Below are 22,037 nucleotides of genomic sequence, written 5' to 3' on the forward strand. Positions count from 1 at the left end.
TGGAAAAATTATTAGACCACCCTTGTTTTCTTCAATTTCTTGTTCATTTAATGCCTGGTACCACTAAAGATATATTTGTTTGGACAAATATAATGATAACAACAAAAATAGCTCACAAGAGTTTGATTTAAGACCTGATATCTAGCCACTTTCCATGGTTTTTGTCATGTCTCGAACCCGTTGTTAGGTTTTTGTCTTGTGAGTTTTATTTTGAAAATCTTTTTCCCTTCTGTGTTAGGTGACTTGCCCTTCCTCCTGTGTTCCCTGTGTCTGATTGTCTACCTCGCCCTAATGTTCTCCACCTGTTCCTCGTTGCCCCTTGTGTGTATAAATAGTCTGCGTCTCCCTTTGTCCTGTGCCAGTTCGTCTTGTTCCATGTACCAGATCAGTCGTCCTAGCCATCCACGCCACGAGTTTTGCCAAGTTCAGGTTTTGTTTTCCTTCCTTGTTTTTCCGCAGTCTTGTTAACGTTTTATTTGCTACTTTGCATTGCCTTGATCCTGTTAATGTTTTGTTGCTACTTTGTATATTATGATCCTGCCAAATTAAGGTTTTGCTTTTTGATTCTCCAAGTTACTTGTTTCCTCGTAAGAGTGATTTTTGGTTTTGATATTTTTCCTCACTTGAGTGACATTTTGTGTTTATCGTTTTTGCAGAGATTTTAAGTTGATACTTTGTCTTTAAATAAATCTGTTAGAACTTTGAACCAAAGTTTCTGAGTCTTGCATTTGGGTTCACGTCCTTGACTCGTTGTGACAGTTTTCTTGATAATAATTTTTTGACCATTAAACAAAATCCCTTTCTTATTTTCAGTTTTTACATCAATAGCTATGGCTTTGCACTGCCAAAAACAGTGCTTTTAGGCATTACATGTTTACTTTTCTGTTTTAGTCACATGATACACACAGGAGTTAGTACTTGATTGTACAACCATTGTTTTTGATGACTGCAGCCATGCATCTTGGCATGTTCTCCACCAGCTTCAGACATTGTTCTGACATTACAATCCTGTTGCACAAATTCAAACAAATTTTCTTTGTTTTTGGGCTTGTGCTTCTCCATTTTGCATTTGATTTTTCACAGGTTTTCAATTGGATTTAGATCTGGTGATTGAGCAGGCCAAGGCATGGTTCCAATGTTCTGGTACTCCATCCAGGCTTTAACTGACCTCGCTGTGTGGCAACGGGGCAGTGTGTTGTTGGAAAATCCAGTCATTGGAGGCTGGAGAGAGTTTTCCAGCTGATGGAAGTAGACAGTTTTCAAGAGTAGCCTTGTACATGACCTGGTTCATTTGCCCTTCACGCCATTGCATTTGCCCTGTTCCACCCATACTGAAACAAGCCTAGATCAACACTGATCCACCCCCATGTTTTACAGTAGGGGCAAGACGGCCTGGTTTGTAGGCTTCTCCAGGCTTCCTCCTAACCATTAAGCTGGCTGGAGTGGGCATCAACTGAAAATTGGATTAATCACTGAAGAGAACCTTAGCCCAATCATCAACAGTCCAATCCCAGCAAAGAGTAACCAGGCTTTCCTCTGCCTTTCTTTGATGAAGGGCTTCTTCCGTGCCCTGTGTGACTTCCAACCAGCTTCAAGAAGTCGATTTCCAACTGTCCTTGCCGAACAAGTCACACTTCTTGACAGTGCCCATTCATTTTTAAGGTTCCTATGTCATGCCTTCCACCTCTGGCTCCATCTAGTGACAGTATCTCACCCTCCTCCTCCTAACCTCCTTTCTCCAGACAGTGTGTGCATGCAGGTGGAGGGCAGGTGTAGCTTATCTGCAATCACCAGATAATTTTCAGCTGCCGTGGGGAGTGGGCTCCTCATTGGTCATTCTGCACTTTACATATAAGACACTAACAGACCACAACTCGATGCCAGTCCATAAAACTACCTCCATTCTGACCCTCTCCGCTGCCTGAAGACCTCACTGGTTATTAATCATCTGATTCTGTCTTCCAATCATCTCATCTGGATTATCTACATTCATCTCCTACCACAGAAATGCCTGCCTGGACCGGCTTCTTTCTTGGACATGCTACACTGCCACACAACTGATCTCTGGAGTCCTCCCACAGATTTCCTGCCCAGTCTGTCAGTAAGTTTTTTGATCTCTTGCTTAGTGTTTTTAGCAAGCCTGTAGTTGTTTAAGACGTGATTTATAGTTTTTGTGTAGTGTAATTGCTAGATTAGTTCTGTTTATTGATTCTCCCAAGTTTTCCCGCAAGCCCACTAGACAGCACTGGTTGTTTTGATTTTGTAGTTCATGATTCTGAAATCCTGTAAAACCTTATTTATTGTGAATAATTCCTCTTTTGAGTGCACACTCTCGTCTGCCGAGTCTTTGTCCGCGTTTGAGTCGCTGAACCTGATCCGTGACAGTACCGACCAGCCATGATGAACTCAGCGGACAACATGACCGGTGCTGACGCTCTGTGTGCAGTACAAGTTTTCCAACAGGTTATGGATAGTCATGGAGCTTTACTCGGTCGACATGACGAGTTAATCAAAAATTTTATGGAGAGTACATACCTGCTAATCAAGGAAGTCTCCCAGCTAACAGGTAAATTTACTACTTTTACGTCACAGTTTCTTCCTCCTCCTAGCAACCCCCTAGCTACCGCTACTATTCCTAGCATAGTAGCCACTGGCACGCCACTGACCTCAGAACAGGTAATCTGTGAACCTTTGGTTCCAGTCCCAGAACGTTACGTTGGGGATTTTGGTCCTTGTCAAGCATTTCTAACGCAAGTTAAACTAGTTTTTTAAAAAAATCTCCAGCCATTATCATATGCTAGCGCGAAAACTAAGATAGCTTATTTGATCGGACTGTTGAGGGGCTCAGCAAGAGATTGGAGCACTGCTATGTGGGAAAAACAGAATGACATTTGTGCTTCATACTCTCTCGTTGTGGCAGAAATGAAGAAAGTTTTTGACCGACCGTTTTGTGGACAGGACGCCGCAACTCACCCGATGTCCCTGTGACAAGGGACACCAAGTGTGGCAGAATACTCAGTGGACTTCCAGACCTTGGCAGCAGAGAGCAGGGGGAAGGACAAGGAGCATTTTACAAGGGACTGACTGAAACCTTAATTAGAGACGAGGTATCAAATCTGGACGCTCTAACCTCTCCAGCCATCCACCTGGACAACCTCCTGACAGAGAGATGTCGCGAACACTCCCAGCATTTGGTTCGGCAGACCAGTCCAATTCCTGTGCAACCCTTAGTCACTCCATCAATGGAGTCCGATCCAGAACCCATGCAGATTGGCAGGGCTCGGCTTACGCAGCAGGAGAGGGACCAGAGAAGAGCAACCAATTCTTGATTCTACTGCGGAGCAGCAGGACACTACATCTTTTCCTGCCCTAAGAAGTCAGCAAAAGATCTGGCTCACCCGTAACAGGGGGAATACAGGTGAGCCGGACCTCAACAACCTCCCTCCAACGGCTGTAGCTAGCTGCTTCACTCTGTTTTCAGGCCCAATCTGTTCTGGTTTCTGTGTTGGTTGACTCTGGGGCCTAAGAGAATTTTCTGGACAGTGAGCTAGCTCGGCATATTCGGATACCCACAGTTCCCCTGGAGACACCTCTGGAGGCTCATGCACTGAATGGCCTGTCCCGAGCCATGGTCCAGAGGAAGACGGTTCCGGTAAATCTTGTGCTGGCAGGTAACCATCATGAGTCCCTATCTTTTTATTTAATTGAATGCTCTAATCCCCCTGCAGTTGTAGGCCACCTATGGTTGGTAAGACACAATCCCATGATTGATTGGTGTAGGGGTGAGGTGAAATCCTGGAGTGCCCTCTGTCATGCTAGCTGCCTCCACTTGGCTTTAACTCCAGCCTCTGAGGTTCCTAAACCAACCCCCAGACCCACAGACTTGTCTAAAGTTCCAGACGTGTATCATGACCTGGCTCCAGTTTTTAGCAAAGAAGACGCTTCATCCTTGCCCCCTCACAGTCCCTATGACTGCGCTGTTGAGTTGCTGCCGAGAGCCACCCTTCCTAGCAGCTGTTTGTATAATCTGTCAAAACCTGAACAGGTTGCTATGGAGATGTACATTAAAGACTCCCTCGCAGCTGAAATCATTAGACCCTCCTCGTCACCTGTGGGGGTTGTTATCTTGTTGACAAGAGGGATAAGACCCTCCGGCTGTGTATCAACTTCCATGGACTGAACGATATCATGGTTAAAAAAACACTTACCCTCTCCCTTTGATTTGTTCTGCCTTTACTTCTCTGCATGGGGGCATGGTCTTTGCCAAGCTGGTCTTAAGGAATGCATACCATCTCATTCGCATCAAACAAGGTAATGAGTGGAACACTGCTTTCAACATCCCTCTGGGTCATTTTCAGTATTTAGTCATGTCTTTTGGACTCACAAACGCCCTTGCTGTCTTTCAGAATCTGATTAATGATGTGCTCCACAACATGATTAATCTTTTTTTTTTGTCTACCTTGACGACATTCTGATCTACTCCAGGAGCCAAAAGGAGCACATCCAGCATGTCCGTCTAGTTTTGGAACGCCTCCTGAAAAATCGCCTCTTAAAGGCTGAAAAATGTAAGTTCCATGCCTCCACCGTCTCATTCTTGGGTTATATCATCTGGCAGAGTATGTCCTAAAACTGATTGCTGTTTCTGAATGGCCTCAACCTGAGACCAGGAAACAGTTGCAGCATTTCCTTGGCTTTGCAAATTTTTATCGCTGGTTCTCTGCAACTACAGCAAAGTCGCTGCCCCACTCACTGCCCTGACGTCCACAGCTCGCCCCTTCCAGTGGTCTCATGAAGCCAACCAGACTCTCCCGTCCCTGAAGGAGCAATTCACCATTGCTCCTATCCTGATCCAGCCTGATCCCCAGCAACAGTTTGTGGTTGCAGTGGATGCCTCTGATGCAGGAGTAGGAGCAGTGCTCTTCCAGAGATCCCCTGCAGACAACAAGCTGCACTCTGCGCCTTCTTTTCTCATCGCCCGTCTCCAGCAGAATGTAACTATGACGTAGGAAACCTGGAACTGCTGGCAGTGAAGCTTGCCTTGGAGGAATGGCGACACTGGATGGAAGGAGCAGAACAACCCTTCATAGTTTGGACAGACCATATGAACCTTGAGTATGTCCGTTTGACAAAGAGACTGAATTCCCGGCAGGCCCGCTGGACTTTAATTTTTCGAAGATTCCGCTTCACGTTGCCCTACCTATCAAGCCTAATGTGCTCTCTCACCAGTTTCCCTACGAAGAGCCTTCCAGTGACCTTGAACCAATTCTGCTCAAGACCTGTCTGATAGCCTCTCTGACATGGGAGCTGGAAAATCAAGTCCGCCAAACACAAGTATTACATCCTGACCCAGGAAAGGCCTGCCTAATGCTCTGTTTGTTCCAGACCCAGTCTGTTCCCTGGTCCTCCAGTGGGCTCATGTCTCCCGCCTTCCCTGCCATCCCGGTGTCTCACGGACCTTGGTTGTTCTAAAACAGAAGATTTGGTGGCCAACTTTACAACAGGACACCCGGGAGTTCGTCGCCATTTGCCCCACCTGCGCTCGGAACAAAACCTCAAATCCTACTACAGCCACTGCCGGTCCCTGCACAGCCCTCAACCCATATCGCAGTTGATTTCGTGACTGGACTTCCAAACTTTCATGGTAATTCCACTATTCTCACTATTGTGGACCATTTTTCTAAGGCTGCTCACTTTGTTGCTCTTCCGAAGCTCACCTCAGCCAAAGAGACTGCAGATCTTGTACCATGTGTTCCGGCTGTACGGAATCCCTGCAGACACAGTCTCAGATCGGGGTCCCCAATTTACCTCAGAAGTTTGGAAATCCTTCTGTTCTACCTTAGGAGCTACAGTGAGTCTAACATCAGACTTTTCTCCGTTGCCTCATTTCAGAGAACCCCTTTGCCTAGAGTGATCAGTTATTCTGGGTGGAGTATGCTCAGAACTCTTTAACCAACTCATCCTCTGGTCTATCCCCTTTTCTATGTTCTCTGGGCTATCAACCTCCTCTCTTTCCGTCTCAAGAACAGGAGATCTCAGTGCCCTCCGTGCCCTCCGTGCAAACCTTCATCCGTCAGTGTGAAAGGACCTGGAAGAAGGCTTGCACTGTGCTTCTTCGGGCCACTCAAAAAATGGAGCACCAGGCCAACCGTTGCCATTCCCTGGCCCCTGACGACACTGTCGGACAAGAGGTTGGGCTAAAAACGAAGGACCCACCTCAAAAGGTTAAGTCTAAGAAGCAGGCCCCATGGTTTATTGGTCCTTTAGCTATTGAGAAAATTGTAATTCCTAATGCAGTTCACCTTACGCTTCCATGAAGATTCACCCCACGTTCCATGTGTCTCAGATTAAGCCTGTTAAGAACTCTTCTCTTGCCCCGCTACCTGTCTCTCACTCATGCCAATTTCCAGCAGTGCCAAGATGGCTGCCTTTGTGGCTTCACATAATTCTTTTGTTTTAGGCATTATGTGAGAGCTGACAACTTCTTAGTTGTGCTACGGCTTGAATGTAAGCAGGAAACCACTCTAGGCTTTTTCATGTGCAGTGCTGCTTATGACATGAAATGGCCTCTTATATACCCTGGGAATACAATCATGCTGAAGCATGTCAAATACGCCAAAGTAGTTTGTAATCAGCTGCATTTTTTGTCGTGTTCATTGTATTCTTCAGGTAATTTACCTTTAGTGGTATCGGGCATAAAAATGAACAAGAAATTGAAGAAAACAAAGGTGGTCTAATAATTTTTTCCATGACTGACTGACTTTGATTTCTTTGCCCTCTCTCTTCTTTCACATCTCTGCTGGCATATCTGACTCCCAAACTGCACATTTTTGATCTGCAGGCCTCAACAAGTCGCTCAGTGTTTATGTTCTCTTGTTTGCTGCCTGTTTGTTCTGTTATCCTTTTCTCTCTACCCACTGCCCTCTTTCCATCTGGTCAAAGTCGACAGTCACCTGCCCTGAGCCTGGCTCTGCTGGAAGTCTCTTCCTCTAAAAGGGAGTTCATCCTCTCCATTGTCACTAATGTGCTCGCTGAAAGGGAATATTTAAATTAGTCAGGCAAATTTGCAACATACACATCATTTATGTGTTGGAAAGTACTTTAGCTCAACATCTGTTGTTTAAAATGTGCTGTGTGAGTAATGCTGGCTTGACTTGACATACAAAGCAGAGATGGATGACCACAGGCCACAGAAGTCCAACTATGCAGGGCTTCAATTTAACAAAACAATGTCACAGCTCATTTTACTGGTATGTACACTTTTCAGATTCTGCATCCAGAATCATCAACTCATGACGAGTCATGTGACGATTGCTATATCAGAACTTATTGGGAAAAATGCTTCAGTCCTTGTCAGTGTATCATGTTCTCTGAGGCAGAGAACATGATACACTGACAAGTGTAACAGTCCCAAAATTACAGATAATCCAATTACAGATAACATTATTTAATTAAAAACTCTGCTACTATTGCTTTGATGCAGCCGCCTCTCGCTGTAGTAACTCTCTTCTTGTGCGATGTCCCACCCACGGCTCTCCCTGATTGGTTGCACATCACAAGTTATAGTCAATCAACACTGAAGGATAAATGTTGAGAAGTTCTCTTTTAATTCAACAGATGTAAAATATAATCAAAGCCATTTCAGCAGAACTTTGTGTTGGAGTTATTCAAAAATGTTTATATTAACATTTACATTTTTACAACAAATATATCAGTTTTAAATATCAGTTATCGCTCTCTCTCATTACTGTCTGGGTCATTGCACCTCAATTCACCAAAGTTTACACCTGACCATCTTCAATTTTTTATGGTGAATATTGGTCAATTCCATAAATATTCAGCATTAAAAGAAAATAAAAAATCTGTCAAATTGAAGATGGTTGGGTGTGGGGCATTTGATGAATTGAGACAGAATGACCCATCAATAAATCAGTTTAGGGCCTAGTAAAATGATATTTGCTGATGCCTATGCTCAGCAAATATGGAAACAAAACTCTGTGTGTGGGCTGTGGCGCAGTTGGTAGCACTGTTGCCTTGCAGCAAGAAGGTTGCCGGTTCGCTTCCCGGTGGGGGCACCGGAATCTTTCTGCGTGGGTTCTCTCCGGGTTCTCCAGCTTCCTCCCACACAGTCCAAAAACATGTTGAGGTTAATTGATGATTCTAAATTGTCCGTAGGTGTGAATGTGAGTGTGCTTGGTTGTCTGTCTCTAAGTGTGGCCCTGCGATGGACTGGTGACCTGTCCAGGGTGTCCCCTGCCTTCGCCCTAAGTCGGCTGGGATAGACTCCAGCCCCCCCGCGACCCTAATGAGGATTAAGCGGTGTATAGATAATGGATGGAACTCTGTGTGTGTGTGTGTGTGTGTGTGTACCTCTCTGGTTATTGCTGGTTTGATTTTCAAGCAGGTTAGACTCTCTAGCCACACTCCCCCCGACATACCAGTTGACATTTGGGTTCCAGCTATTACTGTAGCCACACAGGTGATGTTCCTCAAAATTACACTCTGATAACAGGAACAAAAACATGGACATTATTATTTACCCAATCACATGTATTTTGCAAGAATAAAGCTGCTTCAAATCAGACATACAGAAGTTCAGAGGTAAAATATCTCACTTGACCCACCTATGCAGTAACCAGGAACAATGTGAATTTCAAAGATGGCCACACTGTTCCCAGAGCCATGTTGAGGTCGACCTTCCAGCAAAATCTGTGGAAACAAAAAAAAGATTTACAACCAAACCGGGACAGCTAAAACTAATAAGCTCCATGCAGGCACAATTAATAATGTATTGCTGCACTGACACTAGAGTTGTGCTTCAGACATGCCTCACACAGGCTGGCTGTTCTAGCATATGAAACCTTGCAGTGTACATAGACAGCTCTGGACAAGTAGTTAGTGTTATTAGGCCCACCTGGTTTAATTCATATTGCAATAGGTACACATCGATCTGTCACATATTGTACAAGGCTCTTGTGGATGTTTCTAAAAGGCTTGCTAAATGTTACAGTTAGTTACAGATTATTCATGAGGTGTGCTGAGTACCGTGGGTGAGCATAGCACGGGTTTTCTGTAGACTTTAGTTCTTTGGGCACCATTGATGGACTCATACACACCTTTATAATTTAGCATAAAAAGATTTGTAATTGAAGTAGTCCCTGTCAGACTTTGGAGGTGCTTTGATTTGTACATGCCTAATCACAGTAAGAAGTTTCAAATTCTACACTTAGGTGAGTCCGCCTGCTGTGGTTGTCACAGTAATCACTGACCCAGTGCTACAGTCCAATCTGTAGCTATTTGCTACATCCTGTAGAAAGTACTAAGCTACAGCCAACTTTTGAGAAACATCCACATGAACCCTGTGAGTTTTTCTGGGTTTGACGAGGAAATATGACTGTATGCGTAACAGATCGATGTGTACCTATTATATGAATAGAATTTTGTGCACGTCTGCTTTCAAAGTCTGCATCCCCTCCACACACACAGATGTAGAAAGCATGAACTGAGCCTGATACTACTTTCTAGTCCACTTAAAGTCCACTAGAAGGACCATATTCCATACATACACAGTAGGTCACTACATACTCCACACATGAACACTACTGCCTTTGCATTAGAGTCCTGCATGAGCACGTTTTGGGCTACACAGGTATGGGATTGCGGGTTATGCAGAGGCAACACTCTACACACTTGCCATCCACCACTACAACACTGACACAGAATCTGATTCTGTGCCATACATATTCAAAAACATTCATACAAGTACATGCACCATCACATGCTTGTGATTCCTTGTAAGTAAGTCAACTACAGTATGTTGTGTCGTGACTTTAGAAGTCTGATGTAGCTCCCTTTCCACTGAAAACTCAGCATGGCACGTGGAAAAAAAACTTCACAGTTCCATCCATCCATCCATCCATCCATCCATCCATCCATCCATCCATTATCTATACACTGCTTTATCCCCTGTAGAGTCATGGAGGCGCTGCAGTCTATCCCAGCTGACTCAGGCTGAAGGCAGATTCACCTGAACAGGTCACCAGTCTATCACAGGGCTACACTTTAAGACAGACAAGCAAACTCACATTCACTCCTACAAACAATTTAGAATAATCAATAAATCTAAGTATGTCTTATGTCCCATGTCTTTAGACTATTGGAAGGAGCCGGAGAACCTGGAGAGACCCATGCAAGTACAGGGAGAACATTTGAACCCAGGACATTTGAGCTGTGAGGTGACAGCACTAACCACTACCACTGCTGCTCCTTTATAGTTCTATTATAGAGTTTTAAGTTAAAACCATGCAATACTATCTATTGTTCTCTGGTGCTGTCTACTATTTTAAGAAGCGTTCTTTTTAGAGAAGACTGTAATTAAAGAGGGTCGTGCTCTGGTTAATAATAACGAAGCCATTAAAATTGATTAAGTAAGTAAGTGAAATTTATTTACATAGCACCTATCACAGATAAAAAATCACAAAGTGCTTTACAACAATAATAAAACAAGAATAAAACAATAATGATAAAGGTAATAAATTGTTAAAACAGGGGAGCAACAGCTAAAATACAGTGCAACAATAAAATAAAATAAAATAAAAAGCAGCTACAGGTCACTCAAAAGCCTGTCTGAAACAAAAACGTTTTCAGATGCCTCATAAAAGTTTCACAGGAGTCGACTGATTTCAGCTGTAGAGCAGCAGCCCCCAACCCCCGGGCCGCGGACCAGTACCAGTCCGTGGGTCATTTGGTTCCGGGCCACACAGAAAGAATAAATAACTTACATTATTTCCGTTGTATTTATCATCTGAGTCTGAACGTTTTTTTAAATTGAAAAATGACCGGATTCTCTTCGTTAAGTCTGTCTATGACTCACTCTTGACACCAGTCAAGATGGTTGTCTAAGTCATGTGACAAGCAGCGCTAAAAATAAACCCACAAGCTAGCAAAATGAGAAAACAAATGGACGTCTTTGGAAAGAAAGCTGCATTTAACAGACAATACCAGAAGTCCTACTTAAAATATGGATTTACTGCGACAGGTGATTCCCACACACCAAGCCCACTCTGCATAATATGCGGCGACCAGCTCTTTAATGAGGCAATGGAGCCTTCAAAACTGCTTCGCCAAGCACCCTGCATTAAAAGACAAGTCTTTGGAGTATTTTGAAAGAAAAAGTAGACACAAGAAGGACAGAAGCAATTACTGAGGACCACCACTTCAACAAATGCAAGTGCACTGAAAGCATCATACTTGGTGGCTAACCGTATTGCTCAGGGTAAAAAGCCATTCAGTATTGGTGAAGAAGCATGGTTTTCTGTGGTGACAGCAACGAAAACAAAATTACAGAGTAGACTGGACATAAGCAACACACTTCAGGTGTCATTGTCTCCCATTACCCCTAGATGGGACCGTCTCGTTGCAGAGAAACAAGCTCAGGGCTCCCATTGATTGAGCGCTATGATGAGTTGTATTTTCATGCACTTGTTTTTGTAATGTATCTTATTTTGAAGGCATGTTTAAACGTTACCATAGCGACCAGAGAGCCTTAGGAGTGAGAGAGGATGTTGCTACGTTACTTATGTTATGTTGTTGGCACGATGTTACGAGGACGCTGCTAATACAGTTGCACATGAGTACACAGTGGATTCACGTTTATTATTATATTTACAAAATACCACAGTTTTTCATCATTCATATCATTTTATTTTGTTGTATTTATCCGCAACACCTTAAAGGCAAAAGGTGAAAATATTGTCTGACATTAAACTGGTCTGTGGCACAAAAAAGGTTGGGGACCACTGCTGTAGAGGAAGAGCATTCCACAGTTTTGGTGCAAGAGCTCGAAAAGCACAGTCACCACGGGTTTTGTACTTGGATCGCGGGAAAACAAGTAATTTTTTGTTAGCCTGACCATAAAGAATCCCAGAAATTAAGATTGATGAGAAAAAATATTTTTATTTATAATAACTCTAAAAAAAAAAAAAGTATATATATATATATATAAAGTGTACGACATACATACATGCAGTTATCAAAAAGCAAAATGGCACAACTGCCGATAGCTGATGTGATGAAATCGCTTGAATAGATCTACAGCATTCAAAATAAGCTGAGGTTTATCACCAGTCTTCTTAAGTATAACAGTGAGGAGTGAGTTACTTTTTCAGCTTTTTCAGTGATCATAATCTGGCATGTGTGAACGATTGTGTGAACAACACTGATTTTGATGCATTATTACATTTAATGCAGTGTAAGGCTTTTTCAAATAGCTCACACTCTGGACTAGGGATGGGCTATATCATACTGTGCATGGTAATAATGGTGTAATGTTAGGGGATTATATGAAACTGAAATATCGCGATGAAATTTGCCGTTGTTTTCATCCGGTCGAATGCACATGGTGCGAGAGGCATGTCGGCGACCGAGGAGGAGGGCGAATACAGTGCATCGACCAACACAGATGAACTAGAATTGGTATGCCAAAAGGTCCAACCTCCACGGTGTGGAACTGGTTTGGTTTTCGCCCATCAGATACACAGCAGAGCACCATTTTTTGCAAAACATGCAAGTGGACCGGGAAGGGAAGAAACACAGCAAACTTATTTCACCATTTGAAGCAAAAGCACTTGTTGGAGTACAACAAAGCTGTAAACGCTAAGTTGCTGTAATACCAACTACTGTGCCGTGCTGCACCATTTTCATGTTGCTATTCAGGTTCTAAGGACATTGCTTGACGAGCCTGAGCTACTTTAAGGATGAACAGAAAAACGTTATCTATCATTTAAAATCCAGAAATGTGGATTTAACAACGCGACAGCACTTTAACTCGCTGACCAAAATAGTCTTTGTCATATTTAATACAATAATTTAAAAAAAAAAACGAAAATGTATTGTAACACAGCATCAATCGCACCAGCCCAGTTTATTTTGTTGTCACTTTTTACAGCGCTTCTGAGAGGCGGCCAAAATAGCCACCTGATTTAGGTAGGGTCAGCCACACAGAAGTACCCTGTGCAAGGCTGTGATTGGCTGGTTTTGTGGCACATTCGTAACACTGTGCCAAATTGAACAGACGTGCAGGCAGAGTTGAGCTTGAACAGATCATCAATGTTGTGCGCGAGCGAGAAAGACACAGCGAGCATGTAGTGCGAATGTGTAGTGTACAGAATGGAGATCTGTGAGAGCGCAAATGACAAAACCGAGTGAAAGAAGGCATGATCGTGTGTGTACTCTCCCACATTATCTTTATTGAGTTTTTAAAATGCTTCCAATGATATACAGAAATGTGGAGAGTGCTCTCACATCAAAGGAAACATCAAGGGCAGCTAAATTATTGTCCAGCATTCAAGTCCTTCCTAACAAGCCAGGTATTTATGAGATAACATAGAGCAACACTTAGGTGAAAGTACAAACATATGACCTGACTAAATCAAATAAAGAAAAGAAAACAACAAAGCAACAATAACCAAAACAACAAAGGTCTCTCTATTTTATCAACACTCTCCACATATTCCATAAAAGGAACCCAAATGTTTTGAAATAGTGATAGTTCCCCCTTTATAATGTAAGTAGTCTTCTCCATCTGTAAAGTTGTGGACATTTCCTTGATCCAATTAATGAATTTTGGTTTAATAGTATTTCTCCATGAGAGTGTTATGACTCTTTTTGCAAACAGTAAACACAAATCCAGGGCAGTGATTATTTTTCTAGACATATGATTTCTATCAGGACATAAACCTAGAATAAACAGTTTAGGGTCAAGAACTAATTTTACACCTGGTACAGTCTCTAAAGCTTGTTCAATTTCCCACCAGAAATGTCTCGTGCTCATGAGATAGTTTTGCGTGCGCACGAGAAACCACATTAAAAAAAAATACAAATGCCAATGTCCCTTTAGGGGCTCTGTAGAATACAAATGCAATTGCTTATTTTATGGATCAAGTTCTTGTCAAATGATACCGACCATAATTCAAGTAAATGTCTGTAATTGTTGTTGTGGGATTTTGAGCTAAACAAATGACAAAAATGGAAAATATGTTTAAACTGAATTCATGTACAAATTGAACTAATTTGTATGATCTCAAACCATGAAAAACAAATAAAGTGCAGCAAAGGATAAAAAAGATTGGAGAAATGGAGACGGGAGCTGGAGTCCAGAGGACAGGTAGAAACAATGGTGTGAAGCAGGTGGGTGACGTGAGTTGAATTGCAATTTTTTTTTTTGAAAGTTTGCCTCATTTTTTTGATCAGACACTCCCAAAACATGAAAAAAAATGAATACAGTGGTGGTATAGATGTTTAGACTGGTCGTTTTAAAAGAATGGGTTGAGGTTTCCCAGGCAAAGGAGAAGAGTTTGGAAGGAGTTTGTAAAAGTATATTGAAACTATATTTAAACTGTTTAGTCAGTGAAAATCTCAAGATATCAAAATGTCTATGTGGATACCACCACAATGACCGAATATTCGGATATTCGGATACAGCCCTACACACAACACAACATGCTTCTATATTGTGGGTTTTGCTTGGTCAGACAATAATTAGTTTTGTGTCTCATTATGAAACAGGCAGCATGTGTCTGTGTTAACTTGTGACTAATAACCAGTTGATCAGAAGGCTATACTACGAAGCGAGATTAGGGGACTATCGAGGTATGTTGAGTTTAAAGTCAGAGTTTTCAGTGTCCCGAAGGTCTGTCTCTCTTTTAACCTGCTCGATCTCCATGGTAACTGATGCTGTGGAGCTAACCTGGTCGGGAGCAGGTTATGTTCAGAGTTTTGGATTTAAATCAGATGGAAGAAGCGTCTCCCTTTTACCAAATCGTTTACTGACTATCATTTATGAGCGATACAGATTCTCAGCTGAAGGAATGTGTTTATTTGCAAACATGCTGAGTTGTGCCTCACTGAATGAAGCCGTGTAGTCACAGTATCGCACACTGTAAATGTTGCGTTGCTATGGGAACTAGACGTTTTCTTCCCATAGTCTAAAGATGTATTTACTTGGTGATGCAGAAATCACATAAATATGTTTTTATGTTTGGCTCTGATTTGCTGTCAAGTCTGTTCACTCTGATGGTACTGCAGCTGATAAAACACAGAATTATTCTACTGGTAATTATTACAGAGAATATTTCATCAGTGACATTCATTTCACTTTGATTTAGCCAAAAATGAAAGCGATTTCCTGCATTATGGGACAGTGTCAGACCTAAATGCAAGTCAATACATGATCAGGTTTAAATTAAATTAAGTTTAAAGTTTAACTGTAATGTGCAGCTGTCAGTTGGAAATAACTGCATCTGCATCGATAAAATATTATATATAAACACATTTAACAGTTTTCTACCAGCATTTCTGTCTTGCACCATTTGCAATAGCGGTGCTTTTTACCATCATATTTTTTTATATTCCACATTGTTCTCCATTAAAATAACGAGTTGACTGAAGCAGCTGGACACAATTGTTTCATTTTGTGCAGAAGAGGAGTCACATGAAGCGTTAAAGGTCCTTTTTTATGTGAATGCACATGCGCCTGAAGCAGAAAGTCTGAGTTGACAAAGAGAGTGGATAACAACCTTCGTGATACCTGTGATCTCTGGCTGGAGCTTTGATTTTTGTAAAGACAGCTTACACAAAGAAAGACTGGCTATGTCAAACTTGCTTTGTAGTATACCCCTCCAGGGGTGTTTCCTGAATAATCACCAGGGGTTAAACACCTGATAGAATGGAAAATATGAATGAAAAGGGACCCTAATCGAGCTGATCGTAGAACAATGCGTAGAATGCCGAACTCGTATTTTTACTGCTGGACTACGTGGTTTTGAGTCCTGCCACCAAACTTGAAAAATATGTGCTTTTTATTTTGGTCAGCACGTTTCGTTTTGCTGTCTGTAGATGATACTGACATGGATATAGACTTTATTAATGAGTGATGTTTGCATTACTTCTTCTTCATGTTGTATCTTTATCGTCACACACAGACAGGTTTGGTCGTGACGAATCTGCGAATGGAACATCTGGAGCATAAATACAGCAAGCATCGGCAGTTAAACTGGACCACAAGTTAAACTGGAACACCGGTACTGTCAGCCATACTGTTATGTTGTTGTTGCTAGCAAACATGTTAAGTGCGAGCGGGAGTTTCGCAAGACTGGAGTGGCCATATTTAGTAGCAGAGCTCCAATCAACCGATTCACAACTTTACAACTGGACATCAACCGCTCCACAGTAGTTATAGATCAGTCCAGAGGCCTTCCAATGCCAAAGTTAAAAGTCACAACAATATGCAGTGTGGAGGATGTGTGTGCATCTACGTGTATGTGTGTGAAGGGGGCATTGCAGAGTGAAGAATGATGAAGTGGATTAGGCTGTGGTCAGGGACTGGATTGGATCGGTTGATCATTCTGATGGTTTGAGGATAAAAGCTTTCACTCAGCCTTGAGAAGATGTCAGCAACTCTTATGACATAAGGTGGCAGTTTGAAATGTTCTTGTTAAATAGTGTGCCATATCAACATTAACTTTACAAGACACCACTTCAAAAGACATTTCCAAAAGACCTGGAACATTCTAAAGAAATATTTTTGTCTTATAATCAAGACTTTGTGAAACTGATTTTATCAACCCCCACAAGAGTACAGATTATTGCTTTTAGTAACTAATTTACAAAATATTGCATTGGGAGCAAATGTTAAAAAGGGAGACTAAAATGTATCAAACTGAAATACCACACTGACCTATGTATATTACAAATGACCTAATGCCTTTCAGTCAATGGGATCCCTGGCCCTGCTTTTCTTTGCCCAGCTCAAATATCTAAGGGATTATAGTTTATTATTTTAAGGTGCACACATACTTCCGAGAGGTTGGTGGTTAAATGTCTGCAGGACAGGGGTTAGCTTGTTTTCATGTGCTAGAACATCTGCTCACAGAGGTGCATAGACCCAAAAACTGACAGCCAAGCTAGTACAAACATCTGGTGATAGCTGAACTTTTCTGGTACAGATTTCTAGCACGTGAAGGTTCTGTAACAAGATAAGAACTTTATTGTCTTTGCACAGAGTGCAACCAAATACAGTCTTCACAGAGTCAGCCACATTACGGCGCCCTGGAGCACATAAGGTAAAAAAGCCTTGCTCAAGGGCCCAACAGTGGCAGCTTGGCTTTGCTGAGACTCATCCCTCCAACGTTCTCAGTCTGATCAGCTCAAAGTCTTAACCACTGTGTCATCAGACTAGGAATCCCTCACTGCTGTGGTTTCTGTAGATCTGTAAATGTAGTCACCTTCACTGGTGAACTCTGCAGGTCAAAGAGATGTATTACCATGTTCTGTGCATTCAAACAGTCTATCAGGGCTAAGGTTGTTGCTGTCAAAGCACGCCACCAGACTTGCCGCTTCTCTCTTGTATATTGTTTCATCACCCCCAGTGATCAGGCTAATGACTGTGGTGTCATCTCACAATTTTAGAGCATTTTTTGTAAAAGGGATGGGAGTAATCAATAAATGAAAAGAATGCATACAGAAGAAAATAAGAGAATGAAAACTCCTGTCAAAAAGGTAAGATGAGGGGCTTCTCTGTGCACAGCCACCTAGTAGCATCTACCAATTCATGTAAGGGGCTTAGGGGACACCTGCAGATTGTAGCTTCAGAAATCAACCCAGGTTACAATCTTCCTCTAAACTGTACGAGTCCCTAAATACACATCAGTCATAGCAAGTTACCCACTGCCACAACTATAATATCAACTTGTGGAAAAAACTGAGACATGATAAAACAGCCAACATACTGAACTGCATTCATTGCAAAGACTGTGGCCAACGCACGGCTGGGATCATTGATTCTGCTGACGTTCTGAACTGAAACATTAAAAAAGCACAATATCTCAAAGAAATGGCGGTTGGCCGGCAAAGCAACCCACTTCTCCACAGTGCGGTGGTGCTGAAAAATCAAAGTTAAGTTCACAGAAATAATAATAAAATTGCTTAAACACTGCTTATAATATAGCCAAAGAAGAGCTACCTTTGACCTTTTAAGTCCCAGATTATCCATGTGAAATATGGATTGAATGTACAAAACAGTTATTTGCAACTTTATTCCTGTTTGCATTATTTACATAATGTGTTAGTTTATCAGTGTGTACGGGGGCTGACAAAAACAATAGGCACCACTGTGATTATGGTCTTTACATCCATCCCTACCTGGTAGGGGATGGTGGTGTTTGGTAGGTCCACACTAGCGATGAGCCAGCTGTCAGAAGCTTTGTTGGCAGTCCAGAGCCGATAGTCAAAGTTGTCACTGTCTGGTCTTAAGTGGAGCTGCAGGGAACCCTTCCCAGTGATCTGATACACCAGCCTCACACAGCTCCAGTCCCGCTGGTCCAGAGTAGGACTGACAAGAATTGCCTGCTCCTGGTCTTCTAAGTAGGCGGAGTCCACTGTTATCAAATGCCCTGTGACAACAAAATGAAGACATATTTATGTACAGTGCATATGAACACTATATACCCCCTATATACCTCCTTTGGGATTAACTGCAATCATTTTTTAAGCCGACTGACTGAGACGCGCAGCATTTTAATGATGCTAGCATGTGCTGCTGCCATCTTAATAAAGGATTACGTTTGCCGAAGCGGTAGGTTTCTTGTTTTGTGTCTTTGTGGTCTTAAAAAATGGTTACAGTTAATGGTAGTTCTGTCAGGGAAGCTGTACACTTCTAGAATTTGGTGCTCTATTGCACTTAATACGTTCATTATCATGAAATGGCCTCCAAATAGTTAATGTCATCCTGAAGTACATAGCCTATTTACCCATCCGGAATGCCGGAAGCCATGACTCCAGGGTGCTTTCATTTCAGACGCTCATGCATGACTGTTGTGCTGCCATGGCTTGCCAACTCTACGTGGCAGACTGTACATTTCACCTGTTTTGACACTTTACTTGAAATATTGCCAAACTTTTGAAAGACGAGGCCTCGTCTTGACGTCACTCTGACCTTCTCAGCTTGCACCGCCATCGGTCTTGAACTGTTCTTCGTTGGTTGAGCACACAGACGGTGCAAATAGTGACAGTACTGCCCCCAGCATTTCTTGTGGTGCATTGCAGTCATTTGCATAGTGTTGGGACTTCTCATACTGTCTGGAAAGCTATGGTTGGACGGTGTTAAGACGCCTGGCGCAGTGTTTTATTATCAAAGCCCTTACAGGACGTTTATAACGCGATGCATCGACAATGAAATTTAGCGTCGATGAATTTTTATTGTCAAAGTTGGCGACTAATCTTTGCAGCCTTATTGTGCTTATTATGTTTTGTATGTACGCATTCCTGGAAGGATTCTTCCGGGATCCTCCGCAGCTCCGTCATTACAGCCATCCTGATGTTGTCCACGTCTTCAAAACGGGAAGCAGTCACGACTTGTCCTGACACAACTCTCGCCTCTTCTCGCTCACTGAACGAAGCAAAAGCCGCAGGATCTCTTTGCAGATGTGCTGGTTGATTGCCTGAAGGGGAAAACTCCTAGTTTGTAGTTTGAGTTTGAAATACATCGTTTGTGACACCAGTCCTGGAACTTTTCTGACACACCTCGTATGTGTGCAGCTGCATCCTTTTGCACTTTTAGCCCAAGACAAATTTCTTTCAGGACCATAAAGTTCACCTAATCTCATCTCATCTTCAGTGTCTTCTGTTCTGGTGTAACACGTGGGTTCATGCCTGAGCACATGACGAAGGCAGAACAAAGAGACACACATTGCCTCTGTTGCGGTCACAACAGGCACACACACATACAAACACACTTTTTAATCCTCGTGTAAGTACAAACAGTGAGACTATTTTGTAAATATTGTGTTTCACTATTTTCTTTAATAAATGGTTAGTGTGTATCTGCTGGTCTAATTAATATTGCATACAAGAACATGCTGCCAACCTTTACTATGTACAGCTCCAAAATCCTTCAACTTTATTGAATGTGGTGCCCTGATTTTCAGCAAGTCATGCATGAAGGTTATTTTAATAACTTGTAACACGGTTGCACCCATACCTTTTGCTACCTTGTGTGAGGCGTAGTATTGTTGGCAGCTATTCATATTTATGCAATCAGAATAATATTTGGACAATATTGTAGGATATGGACAGACACAGATGCCCAAAAGGATTCGAAAAACTTCATTTGAACTTTCCAGCCATAAAAAAGACAGAACTGTCCTGCAGGTCACAGGGCCATGTAAATCAGCTCTGCAGACTCGGAGGAGTCGAAGCCGGAGGAAGCAGAGCCCCATTGGGAATTTCCTTATCATACTTACGTCGAGCCTCAAAGGAAAGGATCTAATACACATGAGCTTTTGGGGGAAGACAAAGAAAAACATTCAAGACCACGCAGATCTTAACAGATGGCCAGGCGCAATGAAGTGCCCTGGGCTTAACGTATTGCTCTGCTGACCCCTCATTTCCCGTGGCATGCAAGAACTGAACTCATCAATGAACAATAAGACACAGCACCAGAAGATGTGCCTTCTTACCTTGTGTTAAGTTTAATCGTTAAATGTTATGATATATCATATCCTGATAAATACTCCAAAGCTTAATTACAGTTGGATAAGTCCTTCTTTAATTTATCAGCTTGTTATATTATCATATCCTAAGCATTGTGTTATCTCTGTAACCGTACAAGATAGCTCAGTCATGTTTACACTCCCCGTGAAGCTCTACATGTGACACATTCATTTCCAACAAGCTTAACTTTGTATAATTGAAAGTACATATAGTTCTGAAGGAACATTGTTACTTTCAGAGCAAAACTCATGACCACCTCATGACCTCCCGGTGATACTGGGGTGTCATATCTAACAGCCCCTCTGGGAGCAGTGATTGGTGTGATTGGTTAGTCGTTTCACTATTAAAAAGCCTCTTCACCCGAAAAGCATTAGCATTCTACGGCATTCTCTAGGCTCTCTCCATGAGGCAGGAGAGCTGCCCACTTTGGTCCAATGTAGCAACTTCAACTGCCACACCCTGATCCAACTCAAGCTGAAAGCCTCGTCTCCCAGACGCTGCTGCACCCTGGAAACTGCAAGTATCAAGCTTCTGTCTCTAAACGGGTGTTTTATGATTACAATTGGCCTTCAGACCAATATTCCAAATTTAACAGATTATCTGCTGCTTCAGGTGAAAAGACTTTTAAGTCTCCAAACCACCATTCTGCTCCACATTAGGTTTTCCACATTCATACTCTCAACCAGCATTTTCATCATTGTTTGTATTTTATACTTTATGTTTGTTGTTGTTATTTGTTTGTTTGTTTAGTTAGAAATAAATGTTGTGTGTTTGTATACAGTTGTTTCCTGTGTTTTCTATAGCTTACATCCAGTCACTTTACGTATGTGATCTTTAGTTACCTAAGCTCTAAGTTAATTCCCTTAACTTTATAAAACACTCTTGACTGAGCACCAAGAGTAAACAATTTATTGGAATTATTATGCTGACTCTGAGATTATATCGCTGGACGAATAATTCAAAGGTTAGTTTTAATAATTGTAATTAATGCAATCACTTGCTTTAGTGTGTGGAAATAAGTACATCTTATTTTCTACCACACTAAAACCCTACAATATCAATCATTTTGATTCCACTTCTAGACCAACCATATGTCGTTACATTGAACACCAATTATACTTACAAACAAGTACATTGGGGTGAAAACCAATGTATTCATTAAGTTTTAACAAAAACAACTGAGAGAGATTTGGTTAATTGATGACCACCATCTTAAGCTCTTTTTGTGTTGCTTTAAGAGACTGTTCTTACTGTTGGTTGCTCTTAGTTGAACCTACTCTGTGGAAACTAGTGTTGTAGTCAAGACCACCTAAACCGAGACCAAGACATGGCTGAGACCACAGTGTATCGAGACCGAGACAAGACCAAGACTTTGAGGGGTTGAGACGAGTCGAGACCGAGACCAAGACAAAGCGAGACCGAGTCAAGACCGAGATCATACCAAATTTAATTTAACCATTTTATTCAACACTTAGTCAATGTAATTTTAAGGC

General features: G+C 42.1%; 1 protein-coding gene across 1 annotated transcript in view; it reads right to left on the minus strand.

The window, feature by feature from the left end:
- Positions 1 to 22,037, minus strand: part of mamdc2a (MAM domain containing 2a) — a 54,347-nt gene that overhangs the window by 20,494 nt on the left and 11,816 nt on the right. The window contains exons 3-5 of the mRNA XM_008284342.1: positions 18,196 to 18,446; positions 8,622 to 8,706; positions 8,368 to 8,499 (exon numbers count right to left, since the gene is read on the minus strand). Of these exons, the coding sequence (XP_008282564.1) occupies positions 8,368 to 8,499; positions 8,622 to 8,706; positions 18,196 to 18,446 (468 nt within the window). The remainder of the gene's footprint in view (positions 1 to 8,367; positions 8,500 to 8,621; positions 8,707 to 18,195; positions 18,447 to 22,037) is intronic.

This window comes from Stegastes partitus, unplaced genomic scaffold (assembly GCF_000690725.1).
Source record: "Stegastes partitus isolate 25-593 unplaced genomic scaffold, Stegastes_partitus-1.0.2 Scaffold355, whole genome shotgun sequence".
Lineage (NCBI taxonomy): Eukaryota > Metazoa > Chordata > Actinopteri > Pomacentridae > Stegastes > Stegastes partitus.